Genomic DNA, 19,767 nt, shown 5'->3' on the forward strand with positions numbered 1-19,767 from the left:
TTAAAAATAAATTAAAAATGGGAATAAACCAATTGATTGGCACAGTGGTACACCATGCCCATATAATATGAAAAAAAAAAACAAGCACCAAAAATACAATACATAACAATAAATAAAAACAAGCATTTGAAAAAAAATACATTGCTTGTCACTGTACATATCTATACCCTTAAGGGGGCATAGATAAACACATTGGCAGTCAATGGGCAACCGAAAAAAAAACACATAACAAAAAATACAATACATTGCAATGGGCATAAAAAAAAAGTCCACAATTAAATAAAATACAATCCATGTCTTTTTACCTCTGATGTCTTCACCCCCCGTCCTACGCAAGTACCAACTCTTAACCCTCAACGCAATGCTCCTACACAGCCACTGTGAAGAAGTCCGTTCTTCATTCTTTTCTTCCGTCTTCTCTTCTTTAGTTGTAATCCAATGGGGCGGATGTTGTTCCGTCGGCTTCTTAAACTCAAATGAGATGGGACAGGCTTTATATAAGGCCTGTGATGTCACATTTGAGTGTCAAATGGTACATCACCAATCCGATTGGCTGGTAGACGATGTGACAGATACTTTTTTTTTTTTTAAGGGTTTGACATCATCAAAAGGAAGGGAAGCCAGCCAATCAGGAAGGCTATGCTACCCTCCCTTTAAGATGTCACTATTGTAGTACCATGTGACAGCTTCCATTTTCTTCAAAGGATGTGATGTCATCTTAAAGGGAGGGTAGTCACATCCTTTAAAAAAAATTCAAGCTGTGAAATGGTACTACAACCAATCAGATTGGGTGTGTACCATGTGATGCTTCACATGGTACTGTATATCTCCCAATCCGTATGGTTGGAGTAACAGGTGATGGCAGACATTTTTGTTGTTGTTGATGTCATCTTTTGACGACGTCACATCCTTTAAAAAAAAAAATCTGTCCCATGGTACACCAACCAATCGGATTGGGGGTGTATCATTTGACACTCAAATGTGATGTCACGGGCCTTATATAAGGCGTGTCCCATCTCATTTGTAGCCAAGAAGCCAATGGGACAACATCAACCCCCAATTGGATTACAATTAAAGAAGTAAAGAAAGAAGAAAAAAAAGAAAATAACTTCTTACCGGAGGAGCATTGGCTGATGAGGAGCATTGCGTTGAGGATCAAGAGGTTCATGCTGCAGTTGGAATTGGAGGGTGAAGACATCAAAGGTAAAAAAAAAAACCATTGATTGTATGTTATTTTTGTATTTTTGTTGTATTGTTTGTAAATACAATTTTTAAGGTTGCCCATTGCCTGCCAATGTGTTTATTTATGTCCCTTTTGGGTTATAGTTAAGCACAGCGACAAGCAATATATTTTTTTGCAATTGTTTTTTCTATTTAATTGTTATGTTGTGTATTTTTGGTTCTTGTTTTTATGTAATTGTTTTGTATTTTTAGGGCTTGTTTTCATTTAATTATTTTGTATTTGTGGTTCTCTTTATTTAATTGTTTTGTGCTTTTAGGGCTTGTTTTTATTTGTTTTTTGTATTTTTGTTGATTGCTTTTTTTTTAGGTTGCCCATTGACTGCCATAGTGGCAAACACCGCCCATATTATATGGTATTATCAATTACTTTATTGGCATTTTCATTATTTTATTGCAATGCTCTTTATTTTATTCAGTGCTTGTTTTTTTTCTTTGTAGCTTGTCCATTCATTGACATAGTTGCAAACCATGTCCATATTATATGGGCATGATGTACCACTGTGGTACATGCTTGGCAAATGCTTGTTTTATTTAAATGTGTTTTATTTTGTACCTGTTTTTTTTTAGATTGCCCATTCATTGTCAGTGTGGCAATCCATGCCCAATGGGTAGCGGGTTGAGGGGGGGTAGTTGCTTCGGGGACGGTGGTCAGGCCGCCTGGGTGTGTAGCGGGGGAGGGGTGTTAACCCCTTAATTACTATAGCGGTTAGTAACCGCTAAGGTGTTTAAGGGGTTAGTGGCCAGTACTTTGTTTTTTAAATGTAATGTTGCTGTCAATGGAGGACGGTGATGAGGATGGGGAGGAAGACGAGGACGGCCTTCATCCTGGCAGGGGTAAGTATAACTTTAATTTATGCTGGCTGGGTGGGTAGCAGGAGGTTTAGTGAATATACAGAAACAAGAATAAAAACCGGGCGCTTCTTAAACTAAAGTGAAAAAATATATTGTCTATACAGTGCAAGTGACAGTGATGTGTAAATTTTAAATATATATCATATAATATGATAAATGACCTCCACCAATATAAAGTGAATATAATAGTGATGTGAAATACAACAAATGAAAAGCAGCTCTACACCCTTTAAACGGACTGTCCAGGTCCAGGTAGATCTTTGGTAGGTTGGCAATTTGAGCGGAGCGCTGTGTGTCTCGTGAACATGAAAGAAAAAATATATAATAGTGCAGATGGTATAAACAAATGAAGTCTCAAAATAACTCTGCAATGGTGGTACTCACAATTGACAATGTCAATATAAGGCGTATCAGAGACACTTCTCTCTCTGATAGGAGCCCTTTAATTGATTCCCCCTCAGAGTGGTGTCTTGATAGCGTGTCAGGAAGCTTGTTTGTGGTCAGGTTTTAACTCCCAAGATTTATGTAGAAGAAAAGAGAGAACGCACAATGGTACAGTATAGTCTAAATAATGTATTAGCAGCAATGAACAAACATATGCATGATGCACTCACATTTCCAATATGCTATACGTTCGAGGGAGAGGACAGCTGTAGTAGGAGAGTGCCGGTGTCTCCAGGAGCGGCGGAGCACTTCCGCGTGCGTCACGTGTATCCGCGTCACGTCCTGTGACGTCTCGGGTCGGGGCGGAAGAAGCTGCCCTGTGTGTCCGTCTCCGTGCCAGCACCTAGCTCCAATGTTCTCCCCAGCTCAGTCACCTCCCACAGCAGATCGATTCTACGCGTTTCGCTGTGGCTTCTTCAGGAATCGGATCCGATTCCTGAAGAAGCCACAGCGAAACGCGTAGAATCGATCTGCTGTGGGAGGTGACTGAACTGGGGAGAACATTGGAGCTAGGTGCTGGCACGGAGACGGACACACAGGGCAGCTTCTTCCGCCCCGACCCGTCACAGGACGTGACGCGGATACACGTGACGCACGCGGAAGTGCTCCGCCGCTCCTGGAGACACCGGCACTCTCCTACTACAGCTGTCCTCTCCCTCGAACGTATAGCATATTGGAAATGTGAGTGCATCATGCATATGTTTGTTCATTGCTGCTAATACATTATTTAGACTATACTGTACCATTGTGCGTTCTCTCTTTTCTTCTACATAAATCTTCGGAGTTAAAACCTGACCACAAACAAGCTTCCTGACACGCTATCAAGACACCACTCTGAGGGGGAATCAATTAAAGGGCTCCTATCAGAGAGAGAAGTGTCTCTGATACGCCTTATATTGACATTGTCAATTGTGAGTACCACCATTGCAGAGTTATTTTGAGACTTCATTTGTTTATACCATCTGCACTATTATATATTTTTTCTTTCATGTTCACGAGACACACAGCGCTCCGCTCAAATTGCCAACCTACCAAAGGTTTAGTGAATATGCCTTATGGATTCATTTAGGGAATACAGAACATGGTGTTAATACAACCCTCACGCTACACAATCCCCAGTGATTGGAACTGTCTCACTTTCTGATGGCACGTGGCTATACAGGCCCAATCAAAGATTTAAAGCAACTAAATCAAATAACCTACTATTGTTTTAAGGTTCTAATACTGTAATTATAAAAAAAACTATTCTGATGTCATCTAACCAATTTTATAAAGATGTTAATCTTTATGTGATTTATTTGAGTCCTCTGTGGTACTGTACCGATTAATTTCAGCTGGCCAGAGAGCAAAATGCAAATGGATAAAATTTGCAGTATTACAGACAGTACCAAGATTTATTCTTTTTTGAAGATTAGCTCTTTGAGATACTGTACGTGAAAAATATACTGTTTAACCAATGCACATATGGGTGATGAAAAACAGGATGTGTTATACAGTAAATGTGTTTTAACAATTAATGATATGCTAAAACTGATTCCCAGTTTTTCTTGACCTATTTCCTTCCTAACTATTTACCTGGAAGGTTTTAAAGAAATAAAATACAAAAAGGCCTACATTCTGAAGGCATTTTCTTCATTTCAGTTCTGCAATTTAAATCAAGTACAGTATTCATCAGGCTACATCTAGTGTAATATACAGTAAGAAATGCATGAATTCATTTGCATATATATCAGAGGCCCTAATCCATCCCCCATCCCTATTAAACAGCAGATCAGGATTCTGGGTTTCTTAACCGAAGCTTTGCTCCATAAGCAGTATATTTTGAGCAGTGAAAGCAATAGGGAAACATCTATATTTAAAATGTAGAGAAAGCTAGAAATTGATACACTGCATGTGTTCATTCACAGTACATGTTATTAATAATGGCAGAATGGCCTGTTTCACTAACCTCCAATATGGCTTATCGCGCCACGAACCCATGTTGAGTACCATTCATATAAAGGTCAGTTAATGTGAGATCATGATTTGATAACTTTTGTCGGAGTTTAGTGATCCCGACGATAATTCCCATTGTGGGTTTTTTTATGAACAGGTTGTGCACTCACATATGTGACTATTTGAAGAGAGTAACACTTTCATTTGCTTTCCCCTGAAGATTTGTAGGGCCAGATTTTTGCCTGAATGCATGGAATTATTATTTTTTCCTGTATATGTCCAATAGTTAGACAGATCACAAAGATAGTTGGGGAAGAGAACAAGGAAATTTGATTTTAGCATGCTAGGCTATGTTATAGTACAGATCTGGCGCTATTTACTTGCGTTGTTGACGCGAGGAAATGTGCTGACGGCCCCGCGGTCTAGGACATTTGGTGAAAGCCGTTTCGCTGCAATTCACTCCACAGCTGGAAGCTGCCGCCAGCCACTTCGCCACCGACCACTAAGGTACAGTAAGTAAACCACCTACGCTAAAATCCCCTACACTACACTTACCCTAAAACCACCTAAATTAAGCCCCTACCCTAACTGCTAAAACCACTGAAATAAACCCCCTACCCTAACCACTAAAACACCTTAAATTAACCCCTACCATAACCAGTAATAAAACTTACCTTAGAAGCGTCCGATTGTGGGGATTCCAGCGTCAAATTAGCTGCTGTGGAGGGTTCGTCTTTGGTTGCGTCAAAACAGTCGCGACTAAATGTCCCATTCAACTCCTCCGCGACCAGGCCAGCAATGATTGCTGAACTGAAGGGATTTTAATGCAAGCTGAGGATCATTGCTTTGGGTGAAGTTGAGGAACATTTCTTCGTGGGTCAAGTAAGGAAATTGTTGCCGAGGTTGGATGAGGAGAATGAGTCTTCATCCCGGAAAAGGTAAGAAACACATTTATTGATTATAGGTGTCCATTGATTGCTAATGTGGCTATCTGTGCCCCATTGAGGGCATAGGTAACCACAGAGAAAATCAATGGATTTAAAGGCAAGTGTTTGTTTTTATTGTATTGTAATTTGTATTTTATTGCGTATGCTTTTAAATGGGCAAAAGCACTATTTGCTAGATATTAGGGTTATTGCCCATTACTGTGTGTGGTGGGTGTGTGTTTTGTTGGGGGCATAGGGGTTGGGTAAAGGGGGTAGTTGCCCCGGGGAGGGTGGCTAGGCCTCCCAGGGGGGTAGCGTGAGGGGTTAATACCTTAATTACAATAGCGGCTACTATCTGCTAAGGTAATTAACGGGTTACTGGCCAGTAGTGTTTTAATGGTTGGGCATCAGCCGTTTATTGGATGTTGGTGCCACAGAAGAGGATGGCCTTCATCCTGGCACGGATAAGTGCTACTTTTACTTACTATATGGTGCCCATTGATTAATGTATTTTAATTGTTAATATATATATTTTTTAATTAAAGCTTAATATTGATTGCCAATGTAGCTATCTAGGCTCTCCATTGAGAGGGTCTAATTATCCACAGTGACAATCAATGGTTTTATGTTTCAAATGATTAGCCATATTTGGCTAATAGTGATATGGGGCATTAGTCTAGATGGCGGGGGGAGGCGTGGTTAGGCCATTCGGGAGTGGGGAGGGTGTGGCAGAAGGGTTTAACACCTTCATTGCCATAGCGGTTAACCACTAAGGTAATGAATCTGTGTTTTTAGTTCTCCTTCTATGGTCTCCGATTTGTGAGATATTTCCGGATGAGCTTGGGTACCAGTATGTGTGGTTATTGAGCCTCTTATCTCCATGGGACTTTTGTTCTCTTGTATACAGAGGGGTCTCTGGGCCCCTAAGAGTCACGGGACCAGCACTGAAATCAAACGAGAATGCACCTGCAACTATAAAAGGCAAATTGTGGAACTCTCTACCCCTGGGATGTCTGTTTGCTCCAGCCATGGCATCCAGACTTTTAGGAAATTTACGCCAGTGTCATTGATAAGACTATTCAATTTTTCCATCTGGACACAAACCAAATTCTGTTCTTGGGAATTGACAGAATTTCATTTTGTTTCCACAATGCTGCGATCTCGCACCTCGTTGCTGTTGAAAAATGGGCAACCAGTTTAAGATTGACTTTAGCTAGACCTGGTAACGGTCTATTTAGGAGAAAGAGCCATGGGTCCATTGGAATTGTGAGGTGCAAAATCCTCTGTAGCAAATCTCGAATCTTTTCCCATATAGGAGTGATCCGAGGGCAAGACCACAGCATGTGTAACAGGTCTGTGGACTCTCCACGTTGTCTAGAGCACAATGGGGAGTATCCAGTTACAAATTTTGATAATTTGAGTTGGGTGAGGTACCATCTCATTAATACCTTATATGTGTTCTCCTTTTGGCTGCTGCTGTGACTATGCGTCCATTCCTCTGCTTCAAGAACTTCTCCTATGTCTGCCTCCCAGTGTCATGTATTTTAATTTTTGTGTAACTTTGGGGCCAGAACTGGTTACTTCTCTATACATTTACGATGTGAGTCCACAGGTATCAGTCTCTATCAGACAGAGCTTTTCGAACGTTGTCAATGAGGGGCCAGGATTGTGTTTGTTGTAAAATGCTCTGATATGGAGGTACCTATAAAATTTAGAGTGGGGGATATCTTTGTCGGATTTAATTTGTTCAAATGATTTAATCTTATTATTGCCCTCCAGATCTCTAATTCTATTTACTCCTTTTTGTTTCCAGATTGAAAAATCTGCGCAATTCAGGCCAGGATCAAAGTCTGGGTTATCCCATATTGGAGTCATCAAAGAATTTTTGGTGGTTAAGGCACTTTTAAATTTGGAGACCTCCCAAATTAATAATGAACTGGTCATCGAGGATAGCTGTGTTTTTATAGCCTTTATTGCTATTTTTGGGATCCAGATTAGGTTGTTCAACTCCAATGGGGAGCAAACTTCTCTTTCCAATGCCACCCATCTTTTCAAATCTGGGTCGGTCAGCCATTTGGAAATTTGACATAATTATGCCGCTTTATAGTAGGACAACAAGCAAGGTACCGCCAGCCCTCCTCTGAAGTCTGTTGCAGAAGGATTTGTTTCCTTACTCTCGCTTTTTTACCTCCCCAAATAAATTTGGAGATTACAGATTGAAGTGAGAATATATCCTTCAACCTCAGTGGCACCGGTAGAGTCTGAAATAGATATAAGACTTGTTGGAGGAGGTTCATTTTAACGCTATACATTTTTCCTGTCCAGGATATGTTGTGATTAGACCATAGAATAGTTTGGGGAAGTTTGCAATGTAGATGGTCCTATATTCTTTAGCAATGTGTACCCCATGATATTTAATGGCTTTGTGTTGCCAGTTAAAACTGAAATTAAGTTCTATTAATTTTTCTGCTGTTTTGGGGAGATTTCTATTCCTCGCTTCCGATTTGGATTGATTAATCTTGAATCCTGATATCCTATTAAATTTCCCTAGCAAGTCAAATAGGTATACTAGCAAGGTGAGGGGTTTAGATATAGTCAGAAAGAAATCATCAGTGTATAGAGCAACTCTATGCTTTTGATTATTTACATCGATTCCTGAAATGTCTGGGATCTGTCGAATTTGAGCCGCTAGTGGCTCCATGCATAGGTCAAACAGGAGAGGTGCCGCTTTTGATATTGAAAGGGTCAGATGGGAAGCACTGATGGATTACTCTAGCGGCTGGGTTCGAGTACAGGGAAAATATTGCGTTTGTTATCTTTTTTCCGAATCCGAATGCTCCAAGTGTTGCTCTTAAATACTGTATGCCCAGTCAATTCTGTCAAAGAGAAACAGAGAAAGAACAAGGCGCACAACGCACATAGTGAAATAACGTTTAAAAAGTTAATTTTACTAAAGAATAATAAGTTCTGCGTACATCAAAGTGTATAAAATCAAGCAATGGATAAGTAGGGTTACCACACAGGTGGACAGCTGGACTCGTCAAACTTCATCCACTATCAGGAGAGGAACAGGAGACCAGCGATCATCCGACCGGGTAGGGGTGGCCCTCTGGATCCGTGGAGGGCACTCACTCCGTTCCTGGATGCTGAGGTGTTAAGTCCGCAGTGTGAATAAACACACGAGTCCCAAGAACACGTGCAGTAGTCTCTGCTGGTGCCTTCCACTGCTACATGTCGACAGCACGCCGTCGCGCCTCGTGGGACGCCCGCTGATGACGTCACTGGTTGCTCTTTCAATGCAGAGCCCAGAGCAGTGTCCACAGTAATAGCGCAAAGCGCCGCACGGCATACAGGGAGGCACAGAATATATCAGGCAGGGATTACTGACGCAAGGGACAGGGAGGGGTGAATAAGATAATAAAAATAATAAAAATATAATAATAATAATTGAGGAGTCCAGCTGTCCACCTGTGTGGTAACCCCACTTATCCATTGCTTGATTTTATACACTTTGATGTACGCAGAACTTATTATTCTTTAGTAACATTAACTTTTTAAACGTTATTTCACTATGTGCGTTGTGCGCCTTGTTCTTTCTCTGTTTCTCTAGTTCCAGGGGTGTCGAGCCACCCCCCCCGAAAGGATGCAGAAGCACTACTTGTGCACTTACACCTACAAGGTCATCAATATTGTTTATTATACACTGTATTCACTTTTGTGTACTATACCACGTTATTAGCTGCGCACTATCACTCCTTTTTGTACTAATCCTGTCAAAGGCTTTTTCTGCGTCTAGACTTAACACCATAACCTTAACGTTTTGTATTGGCTATTTCTATCAGATCAATGATCCGTCGGGTATTATCTGCTGCCTGTCGATCCTTAATAACTCCGACTTGATCTGGGTGTATTAGTCTAGGCAGGATGTGACTTAATCTATTGGCAATTCATTTGCCGTAAATTTTGATGTTTGTATTTATGAGGTTGATTGGCCTGTAACTTTTGCAGTCAAGAGGATATTTTCCTTGTTTATAGATTAAGGAGATGGACGCCTGGAGCATGTAGTCCGGGAAAGTAGTCCCCTCCAATACTGCATGAAACATGCGGAGGAGGAATGGGGCCAGGATCTTTATATATTTTTTGTAGTACAAGTTTGAAAACCCATCTGGAACCAGGGCTTTAGAAGGTTTCAGGTTTTTAATCACTTGGGTGAGTTCTTCTAAAGTAAAATCCTTCGCCAGTACTTCTCGCTCCCAACGATTCAATCTTGGTAGGCCTGAGCTTGACAGGAAATCCATCATAGCTCTTTTTGTGTTAGAATTATGTGCCACTTTCTCTCCGTCGTATAAGTTTTCGTAGAATCTTTTAAATTCTTCTACTATTCATTTTGGATTGGCAGTGGAGGTTCCCGATTTTAACCTTATGGCTTGGATGTTATAGTTTGGGCCTTTATTTCTCAATTTATTCCCTAGCATGGTATCTGGGGTATGGGGAACAAATTAAGAGAACCGGATCTGATCTGTGACCCGACTGGTTCTCTTGCCCTTGGGGTGAGACTGGAATCCGTACACCCAAAATGGGTGACCAGTGACCCGGGTGAACACAGATCTCCCTGGCCCAAGGGGCTTGCATGAGCGCCTGGGAAACGTCTAGGGCACTCACATCGAGTTGCAAGTAGACAGCCGATGTGTTCCCATCACCAGCACATCACTATATACATATCAATACTATCTAATTCGGCATATGATAGTAGAACAAAATATACAACAACTTAAATAACATACTTCAGCCCTAGAGTCTTTCCCAAATGAATTCAGGTTTCCTGATCCTTCCTTGAGCTACTGGTTATAGCATATGGTAGTCAGTGTCTTGTGTGTATGATATCAGCCCCCTAAGTTTATCTATCCTGGTTCTTTGCAGCTTCTGTGTGTAGCCTTCTAGGGGTCCTCTACTATGGGGGGTCTTCCCTCATGAGCCTCCCTAGTCTATCATCTTAACCAAATCAAGTATCATTAATTTAGACTCCCTGTTAGCTCCCCGGTTAGCTTTACTTGGCATTGAGGGACTTATTGCTTTATTTCGATTGTGGGAGGATCTCCCAGTGTTTTGCAGGTAACCCATGTGTTCTCAGTCTCTGGTGTCCTATATTGGTTTTCAACCTTCTAAGACAATTATGTTTTCTCGACCCCTGCTGAAGCAGAATATCTAACTGCTTAAAAGTTTCTAAGTGGTTCAAAACTACCCCTTCCTGAACTCCTAATGGCTTGTGATGTGATCTTGGAGTATATGTCTGGTATCTCCTTTCCCCTTCTCTTTGATGTTCTTGTATATTCCTGTGAGGGAGGCTTAAATGTATGAAGGCCCTTTGTTTCCGTGTATTAGCCCAGTTCTAAGTTTTGGTAGCTCTAGCCTCTATTGTATCCCTTATAGAGGGGGTATCCCAATACCGGTAGTGAGCCCAAGGCCATTGCATCAGAGCCCGGCACGGCATCCACACTCCCCTCCTGCCCCAAAAGCAAGACCCCGGCTCTTCCATTGCCCATCTGCCTCCCCGGACCCAGAACCTAGACAGCGCACCAAAGTCTCCGCCACCCATCTCCGTACCATAGGCCAACACAGTAAGTGACCTTATCTCCTGCATGTCAGTCCCAGGCTCCCTCCCACTTTTCCCCCCGATTCTTATTGTCCATCGCGTTGGTACTCATGTTTGCTGTGGACTCTCCCAGGATTTTGGTACCTGTTCGCCCTGCGTTGTCCCAGGTCTGCTGCCTCTAGTCCTCATTCAGAGGTAGCTCCGACTCTGGCCGGTTCCCCCCCCCCCCCCATCTCCCTCCCGTTCCCTTCCAGCTAACCCTTCACCTCTCTCGCTGGCTGGATACTTACAAGATTACTGCTATGGACATCTGGGCTGCTGATGTGTTCTCCTCCCCTCTAGGGTCCTCCAAAGGTGTTCCAGTCTCCAGCTCGCCAGGATGGGGCCCCGTCAATCCCCGCCGTCACCTAGGCAGTCACTCTTCCTGCCTTAAGATGGCCACTGCTCCTTGCGCCGATGTGTTCAGGGTAGGTATTGCAACTGCTAACTGGTACAAAATTGTGAAATGGGGTAGGACCCCTTTAACTGCCTAATTTTTACTTAATTGGTGTCAATTTGCAGGTTTAGCTCTCTGACCCCGCGCTGCCGCCCTCACTTCCCTCCACGCAGGATCGGGAGAGGACTCCTCTGAAGATGAGAGGTTAGTGGGGCTGTCAGAGCTAGACTTTAATCCAAGTTTTCGGAGAAACGCATCTCCATCTTCCAGGTGTCTCAGCGTTTTAACAGACCCCTTCTTTATTACCATGAGACCACAGGGGAAGACCCAACAGTATCGGGTTCCCCTGTCTCTTAGGACTTTGGTCAATTAGATTTTTCCTTTTTAAGGGCGTGGTGGGGAATATGTCAAGGAACACCATCAGCTTGATCTCTTCAAATTCGATGGTGTTAGTAGCTCTTGTAATTTGGCATAAAGCGTCCTTTACACTGAAGAAATGAAATCACATAATAATGTCTCTAGGGGGGTTTCCTGGCTGAGGTTGAGATTGTAGATCTGATTCCGATCTGTCTGGAAGCATGTGTCAGCCATTTTGACACAAACTCCCCATGGGCCTGTAATGGCCTCCGGGACCCCCCTTAGCCATATATTTCTAAGTCTTCCTGTTTATCACCCAGGTCAGATATTAGGAATTTTAGGTGAGCAGTTTCTTTCTCATTTCTTTGTAAGGCTCTGACAGTGCAGTCTAAGCGTTTCTCTATTGCATCGGTTCTATCTCCAATACTGTTGATGTCCTTTCTGAGCTCTGTCAGCTCTTTCTGAAAGAATGATTTTATGTCTCTGCAGAACTTTAGGTCACATCGGGTCACCAGCTGTTGGTCCCTTTTATCGCCTCTGTCCTCCGATCTATCCCCTTCTGATTGGGAGCCTTCATGCGGTGTTGGCGTTCTGGAGTCCCTCGCTTGCGCCATATCAATTTTAGAGACATAGCCAGTTAACACGGAGGTAGACTTCCTTGATTTTGACCCAGTAGACATCCCTTAGGTTTCCGAAGTCTGATTTTTTATTTTGTCTTCTTTGTGTATATGATTTTAACGCCACATTTTTGCTTAATTAGTGCCATTGGGAACGGAGCTCTCTCTTCAAGCGTCCATTCCCTCGGCTGTCGCACATGTGCCTCCGTGTTTTGATTTTTAATTAAAAACATCACCATCAGAAATACAATTTCTGTGACAAAACAGTGACAAAAGACAAAAAAGTTTCACTTAAAATGCGCGTGCTCGGCACACACACCATTTTTTATTGACTTATTTATTTTATCCCAATTTAACCCACCATAATCTGATTGTGTTTTCTAATAAAAATATTATATTGAAAATAATAGCTGTTTATGTTTCTTGCTACAGGGCTGACAGCAGAGATATGTTCAGCCTGGACATCGGTGAATTCCAAATTGTTTCCTCTATTACTGTGCTTGAAGCAATATTAAAAATGGCTTTTAGTTGGCTAAAATTTACAGGGAATGAACCACACTGTCCGCTGGATCCGCGTCTGCAAAATTGCACTGAAATATTAGTCATACTGTACCTGGTCATTTTGAAAGGTGAATATCTGTCCATAGTTTAATAAGGAATTAAACATGTGGACTAAAAGGCCAATTATAATTTTTTTCTCTCTCTTGGCAGAAAAAAAAGTATAATTTGATGTCACAATTTCACTTAATGTATGTATAATTTTAACATTAGATGGTTAAAACATTGGTCTGTATTAAATGTTGAGCCCAATTTAAGGGATTAATCCCTATACTGTAGTACGATGCAGCCAATCGCACCAATTGACCAAAAACTCCCGTTCAAATCAGTGAATTTAAAAAAAATGGCCTTTACTCTCATTAACGCGACGTATTAACATTACTGTATTATTCCCACACACGGCGCTGACCACAAAGACAACGCATTATTTCCTTTCTGCATGTGAATATTTACCATCTTATTCCATGTTAACGGGGGTAAGCACCCTGGCTATATCTGTGCATTTACCTTTCATTCCCTGGTCACATTAAAATAAATATATATATTTATGGGGTCTTTGAATTAGCAAACTCTAAGTTGTAAATACTTTCTAAAAACAACTTTAAATATAGCAATGAGTAGGAAACCAGAGATCAAATAAGGCTTATGCTTATAATAATGGAACATGGGTGGTATTGACGGTCATATTATAGGAAAAATATTTGCAAAGGGAGTGCGTGAGTTTTTTGCTTGTTTAAATCAGATCATGACATCGGGAAATGGCACATTGAGAAATGTTAAAATGTCACAGATATCACAACATTGTTAGGCTAGTTCACAGACTGGGGACTGCACTGCTGCTCATTACTAATAAAATAAAGCATGTCATTAGGTTTGTTCCTGGTTGATCTCTGTTCTTTTATATGATTTTTTATTTCAGTTCTTTGTTTATATTTATGAATATATAAGAATTAAATGTGCCCCTTGCCTGTACAGTAATAAATAATCTAAAAAAAAAAATAACCAAAAAACTACTGTATGTCATGCAAGGGTTTTCTTTCTGATCTGATTCAAGTTCACCTTGAGTTCTCAGTTCCAGTTTTCCACTAAACAACCTTTTCACAGAGATCTGCTAACATTTTCCTGACACAGCTCTAAACTTCCCATTCCATTCAGAAATAGGAGAAGTAATACAAATACACGAGTGTACAGTACCTTATTCAGTCTGTCCATTGGAGAACAGTTTGTCAAACATATCACATCCTCGGGTGAATCTAAAGAAAAAACTGAAGCAGAACATACTACATGTTAAGGGGGTTGAAGACAATGAATACATGAAACTAACGAGGCTATTTACTAAAGTCTCCCCGCTGTAAATCTGGATTCCATTTATTTGATAAATATTATGCTGTTTTTTGGCACTCCATTTGGCCCAGTCCTACAGCTGAGAGACTTTAGTAAACAGATCCCTATAAAAAAAACCTCTTCTTACTTCTCTTTCATGGGCTAGATTCACTAAACTCTGTTAGCTTATTTTACATGAAGTTAAACGATATTCACTCAAGTCAATAATGAGACGTTACCTGGAATTGATGACTGTAAGAAGTATTGTGGTATTTGTAAAAGCCGTTATTCAAAATGACATGCAATTTAACCCCTTTCACCCTACTGACATTCATCCTATATTTAGCGAGCTCAGTTAAGGTTGGTTGTAGTACCATGTGATGGCAGCCATTTTTTAAAGGATGTGACATTCATCCCTTGAAGAGGACGTCGCATCCTTAAAAAATAAAAATAAGGAACCCCGTCACATGGTACAGCATCCAATCGGGTTGGAGTTGTACCATCTGAAAATCAAATGTGACAACACAGGCCTTATATAAGGTCTGTCCCGTCTCATTTGACCTTAAGAAACTGACGGGACAACATCCGCCTCTTGGATTACAATGGACAGGTGAAGATACAGATGAAGGTGAAGATAAAGAAGAAGATTGACTTATCGACTGTTAAGTATCATTGCATTGAGTGTCAAGAGCTTCCTGCGGTTGCTGATGGACTCGGAATTGGAGGGTGAAGACATAAAAAGTAAGAAAAACATTTATTGTATTTTTTTTCCTGTGCGTTTTTTTATTTTTGGGTTTTTTTAATTATGTTTTTTTGCTGCTAGGTTTTTCTACTTGTGTTTTTTTTCTGCATGGCTTGTTTAATTGTGTTTTTATTCTTGTTTTTTTATTGTGTTTTTTTGCTGCTTAGTTTTTCTAATTGTGTTTTTTTGCTGCTTGTTTTTTTTTTGCTGCTTGGTTTGTTTCATTGTGTTTTTTTTATTCTTGGTTTTACTAATTCTGTTTTTTTGCTGCCTGGTTTTTCAAATGGCTTTTTTTTGATTCGCGTTTTTCTAATTGTGTTGTATTCCTGATTTGTTTAATTGTTTAATTGTTTTTTTTTAGGTTGATCATTGAATTCCAATGTGTTTATCAATGCCCAATTCGGGCTATACATAAATACAGTGACAGGCAATGCACTTTTTGGCAAATGCTTGTTTTTAATTAATTATTATGTATTTGTAGAGCTTATTTTTATTTCATTTTTGTGTTATTTAGGTGCTTGTTTTATTTAATTGTTGTGTTGTTTAGGTGCTTAAAGTATTCAATTGTTGTGTTGTTTAGGTGATTTATTTAATTGTTGCGTTTAGGTGCGTTTTTTTTTAGGTTGCCCATTGACTGCCATAGTGGCTAGTCATGCCCATACCATGATGTACCACTGTGCCAATCAATGGGTAGAAGGTGGGGGTAGTTAACCAGGGGAGGGTGGTTAGGCCTCCCGGGTGGGTAGCAGGGGAGAGGGGTTAACCCCTTAATTACTATAGCGGTTACTAAACACTAAGGTGATTAAGGGATTAGTGGCCATTAGTATTTGGCTGCACACTTGTATTTGTATTGTACTGTTGCTGCCCAGAGGATATGGACGTGAAGGACGGTGATGAGTACAGCCTTCATTCTAACAGGGGTAACTAGATCTTTCATTTACTTGATACTAGCTGGATAATGTTTTATTTTGAATGGGCAAATGAGCTATTATCAGATCTGGATAATAGTAATAGTAATTTTGCCCATTATTGTACTGCATGAGTTGAGGGAGGTTGTTGGGGTTAGAGGAGGTGGATAGTAGGGTTGTTGTGTTTTTTATTGTTTCTTGGGGGTAGAGGGATTGGGTGAAGGGGGTAGTTGCCCCAAGGATGGGTGGTTAGCAGGAGTGGTTAACCCCTTCATTACCACTATGGTAGTGAAAAGGTTAACTCCTCCAGCAACCTTCCCGGCAGGTCTAACCACCATCCCTGGGGAAACTACCCCCTTCATCCTCCCCCTCTGCCCCCAATGAACAGAGAACTCAGGTTTAAACACTTCATTGCCGTAGCGGCTAGCCGCTAATGTAACTATGCTGTTTTATTTAAATTTGAATACTAGTGTGCGGGAGAAGGGGGTCTCCGGAGCTGAACCGCATTTATTTCAGGTCCGGGGACCCCCTGCTTCCCGAGTTACAGGCTCCGTTCTAGGGTGTCAGTATGCCTCTGCAATGTCTAAATCTCCCGCGTCACTTGGCCTGTATCTCGGGCAGCAAGGAGTCCCCAACCTGAAATGGATATGATTCCTCTCTGGAGACCCCCTTCTCCCGCATACTAGTATTCAAATTTAAATAAAAACACTGCAATCGCCTGCGAGAGCTGTGCAGGGAGAGGCGGCTCTCTCTGTGCAACTCTCTATGCAGCTCAGATTGCGAGAAGATCGCAGGGGGAGAACTTAGAAAAAAGCTGAGATAAGGTTACTGCTACGCCGAGCGGTATTGGCATTTTCCTACATAAGGGTTTGAGATGGTTTCATAGTGTTTCTGAATACCGTGATAACACAAATGACAAACCTTTCGGTGGGAACATGCCACATCTTTCGATATAGCAGCAAAGTTATCAAACCTACTAGAATAGGCCCCATAGTATTCCACAATGAACAATTGCTCCTAAAACAGGTACAAATTGTGTCACTTTAACTCTGCATAACTGTGCCAATGTATCAAGGGATTGTGCTCTAATTCTCCATTTTCTGATCCACTTGTGCCATTAATGTTTTGGGGAGCAGTTATAGAAGGAGTCAGGGAGGAACAAGTCAGAGCAATAATAATGACATGTATTCAAAGTTGCACCTACAACTAGTGCAGTTTTTAATCTCTTTTTGCGTCAAATAAATGTTCCACGATTAAGATCTTAAGAGATCTGTGCTAAATAGAAGAAACAAGATCAACAGGCCTCATACAAATGTCGCTGGCACAAATTGCACATGCACGAGCAGTTATCTCTGGTTTCTGTAGCATAAAAATGGAAAGATGGATAATAAATACATTTGTCAAAAAGCAATATTAACAAAATGTGGTTGTTTTCTTTTCCTTTGAATACTGTATCATGAATGGCATCTGCAAATGATAAAAATTATTTTATACTGTTCCAGCAGCCACTTTGCCCCCTTGGCTTTGTTTTCAGAGGATTCCCAAGGCGAGATGGTTGTTGAGTGGAGGGGTCCCAGGCTTCAGAGCAAAAGTGGGGCGATTGTTGTTGCCAATAAAGCACAAAAGGGGTGACAAAATACTGGGCGCTGGCAGATGCGGTTGAAATTCACCTTGTCCCGTACCCCGCCTCTCGGTGGCCCTCCCAAATGCTCTGACAGAGCAGTGGTAGCTATTTGGACAGAAGCTGAGGACTTCTTCTGCTGTTCAGGGCAAGAAGGGATCTAGAGGCATGTGTATTAAGAAACATGCACTAATTCTGACACACAAAAGGGTTAATCAAAATATAAAGAAAGAAATAAGTGCATCAAAGAGTTAAAGGATCATTACATTTATGTACATATGAGAAATAGATCGTAGTATTCTCAACTTTGCACTTCCTATCAGTGCTTGGAAGATTATATATACACTCCATTGAAAAAAAGTACAATCTTTAACTTTACAGATGTGGGGAGCTATACTGTACCGGTTAACAGGTCATGGAAGGAAATGGATAACACGATTTTTCAGAGCATCTCCATTTAGCAAACCATAATGCATGCCAAAAGTCATGAGAAAAATGATGTTATCCATGATGCATAATGAGCCGCTACATCTGTAGGAACCTAAAGTACAGCTATTGTAGATGAAGTTACTTGCTGAATGTCACAAAAAGCTGTCCCTCTGTCTACTTTAAAGGAGTAACAAGTAAGCCATCCCTATTATGAGAGTACATTTTTTGACTATTAAAAAAATTTTATTCAAATTTTGTTGGCAGTTCTTCAGAAAATGTCATGTTTTTAGCTACACTGGCTTAGCTAAACTAAAAATCTGTATTATTCTCTTATTTGCCATACTGTTGCTTCTTATTCCTATCCCAGACATTGGCCCTAATTTAGGGTGACCAGATTTTGAAAATGAAAAACCGGGACACACAAAAATATTATTAATACAACACATAACATTACGGAAAATTTAAATTATAATGATATTTATCTAATAGTGTCACCATTGATGCTGTATTATTCATTCTACCTCTTCCCATTCTCTTTTTATCTTCTCCCCCATCAGGGCCGCCAACCGAAATCATGCCCCCCCCCCTAAAAAAATGTAATCGCCCAACCAAAAAATCTACTCGCCACCTAGCCCCGCACCTTAAAGAAATTTAATAAATTCCTAGATAGAACAAATAACAGGATTCATTTTGTACATAACAGTTTTATTGTATTACACTTATACTGTACAACAGTGTATGTGTGTGTGTGTGTGTGTGTGTGTGTGTGTGTGTGTGAGAAAAAAAAAAGCCAGATGTGAATGACTTTCTGAACCCCTTAACCAGTGTCAGGATACCCCCTCTTCCCAATATCTAAAGCAGCAATCCCTCCTGGGATCTTACCTGATCCGCAGTCCCTCAAGGTACTATACTGGAGGGGAGGTGTTCCTTACTTGTCTTTCGAGGTCTCCCGTGTGAAACTTGAGAGTCAGATCTGGAAGAAAGCAGTATAGGTTATTTCGGTGTAGGTATACGGCAGTTAAGATAAGATAAAACAGAGAGAGAGAGAGAGAGTGGGTGAGGGTGACACAGAGAGAGAGTGGATGAGGGTGACAGAGAGAGAGGGAGACAGAGAGAGAGAGAGAGAGTGGGGGAGAGAGAGAGAGAGTGGGGGAGGGAGAGGGGGAGAGAGTGGGGGAGAGAGAGAGTGGCTGTGTGTGTGTGTGTGTGTGTGTGTGTATCAATGGCTGTGTGTGTGTGTACCAGTGGCTGTGTATGTATCAGTGGCTGTGTGTGTATCAGTGGCTGTGTGTACACACACACACACACACACACACACACACACACATTGATACACACACAGCCACTGATACACACACAGCCACTGATACACACCCACACACCCACTGATACACACACATCCACTGATACACACACATCCACTGATACACACATACACTCACACAGCCACACACACACACACTGCCACTGATACACACACACACACACACACACACACACACACACACACACACACAGCCACTGATACACAGCCACTGATACACACACAGCCACTGATACAGACACAGCCACTGATACACACACAGGCACTGATACACATATACACAGCCACTGATACACACACACACAGAGCCACTGATACACACACACAGCCACTGTTACACACACAGGCACTGATACACACACAGGCACTGATACACACACAGGCACTGATACAAAGTGGAGTACAGTCAGAGTCAGCGACGGATGTGAGTGACTGGAGGGCGGGGGGGGGGGGGGCGGGG

The 19,767-nt window shown here is 41.3% G+C and overlaps 1 protein-coding gene across 1 annotated transcript in view; it reads right to left on the reverse strand.

Annotated features, from left to right (window-relative positions):
* Positions 1 to 19,767, reverse strand: part of ZPBP (zona pellucida binding protein) — a 229,959-nt gene that overhangs the window by 41,403 nt on the left and 168,789 nt on the right. Inside the window, exon 6 of the mRNA XM_075586462.1 lies at positions 14,155 to 14,225. Coding sequence (XP_075442577.1) covers positions 14,155 to 14,225 — 71 coding nt within the window. The remainder of the gene's footprint in view (positions 1 to 14,154; positions 14,226 to 19,767) is intronic.

Source organism: Ascaphus truei, chromosome 2, assembly GCF_040206685.1.
Source record: "Ascaphus truei isolate aAscTru1 chromosome 2, aAscTru1.hap1, whole genome shotgun sequence".
Taxonomy (NCBI): Eukaryota; Metazoa; Chordata; class Amphibia; order Anura; family Ascaphidae; genus Ascaphus; species Ascaphus truei.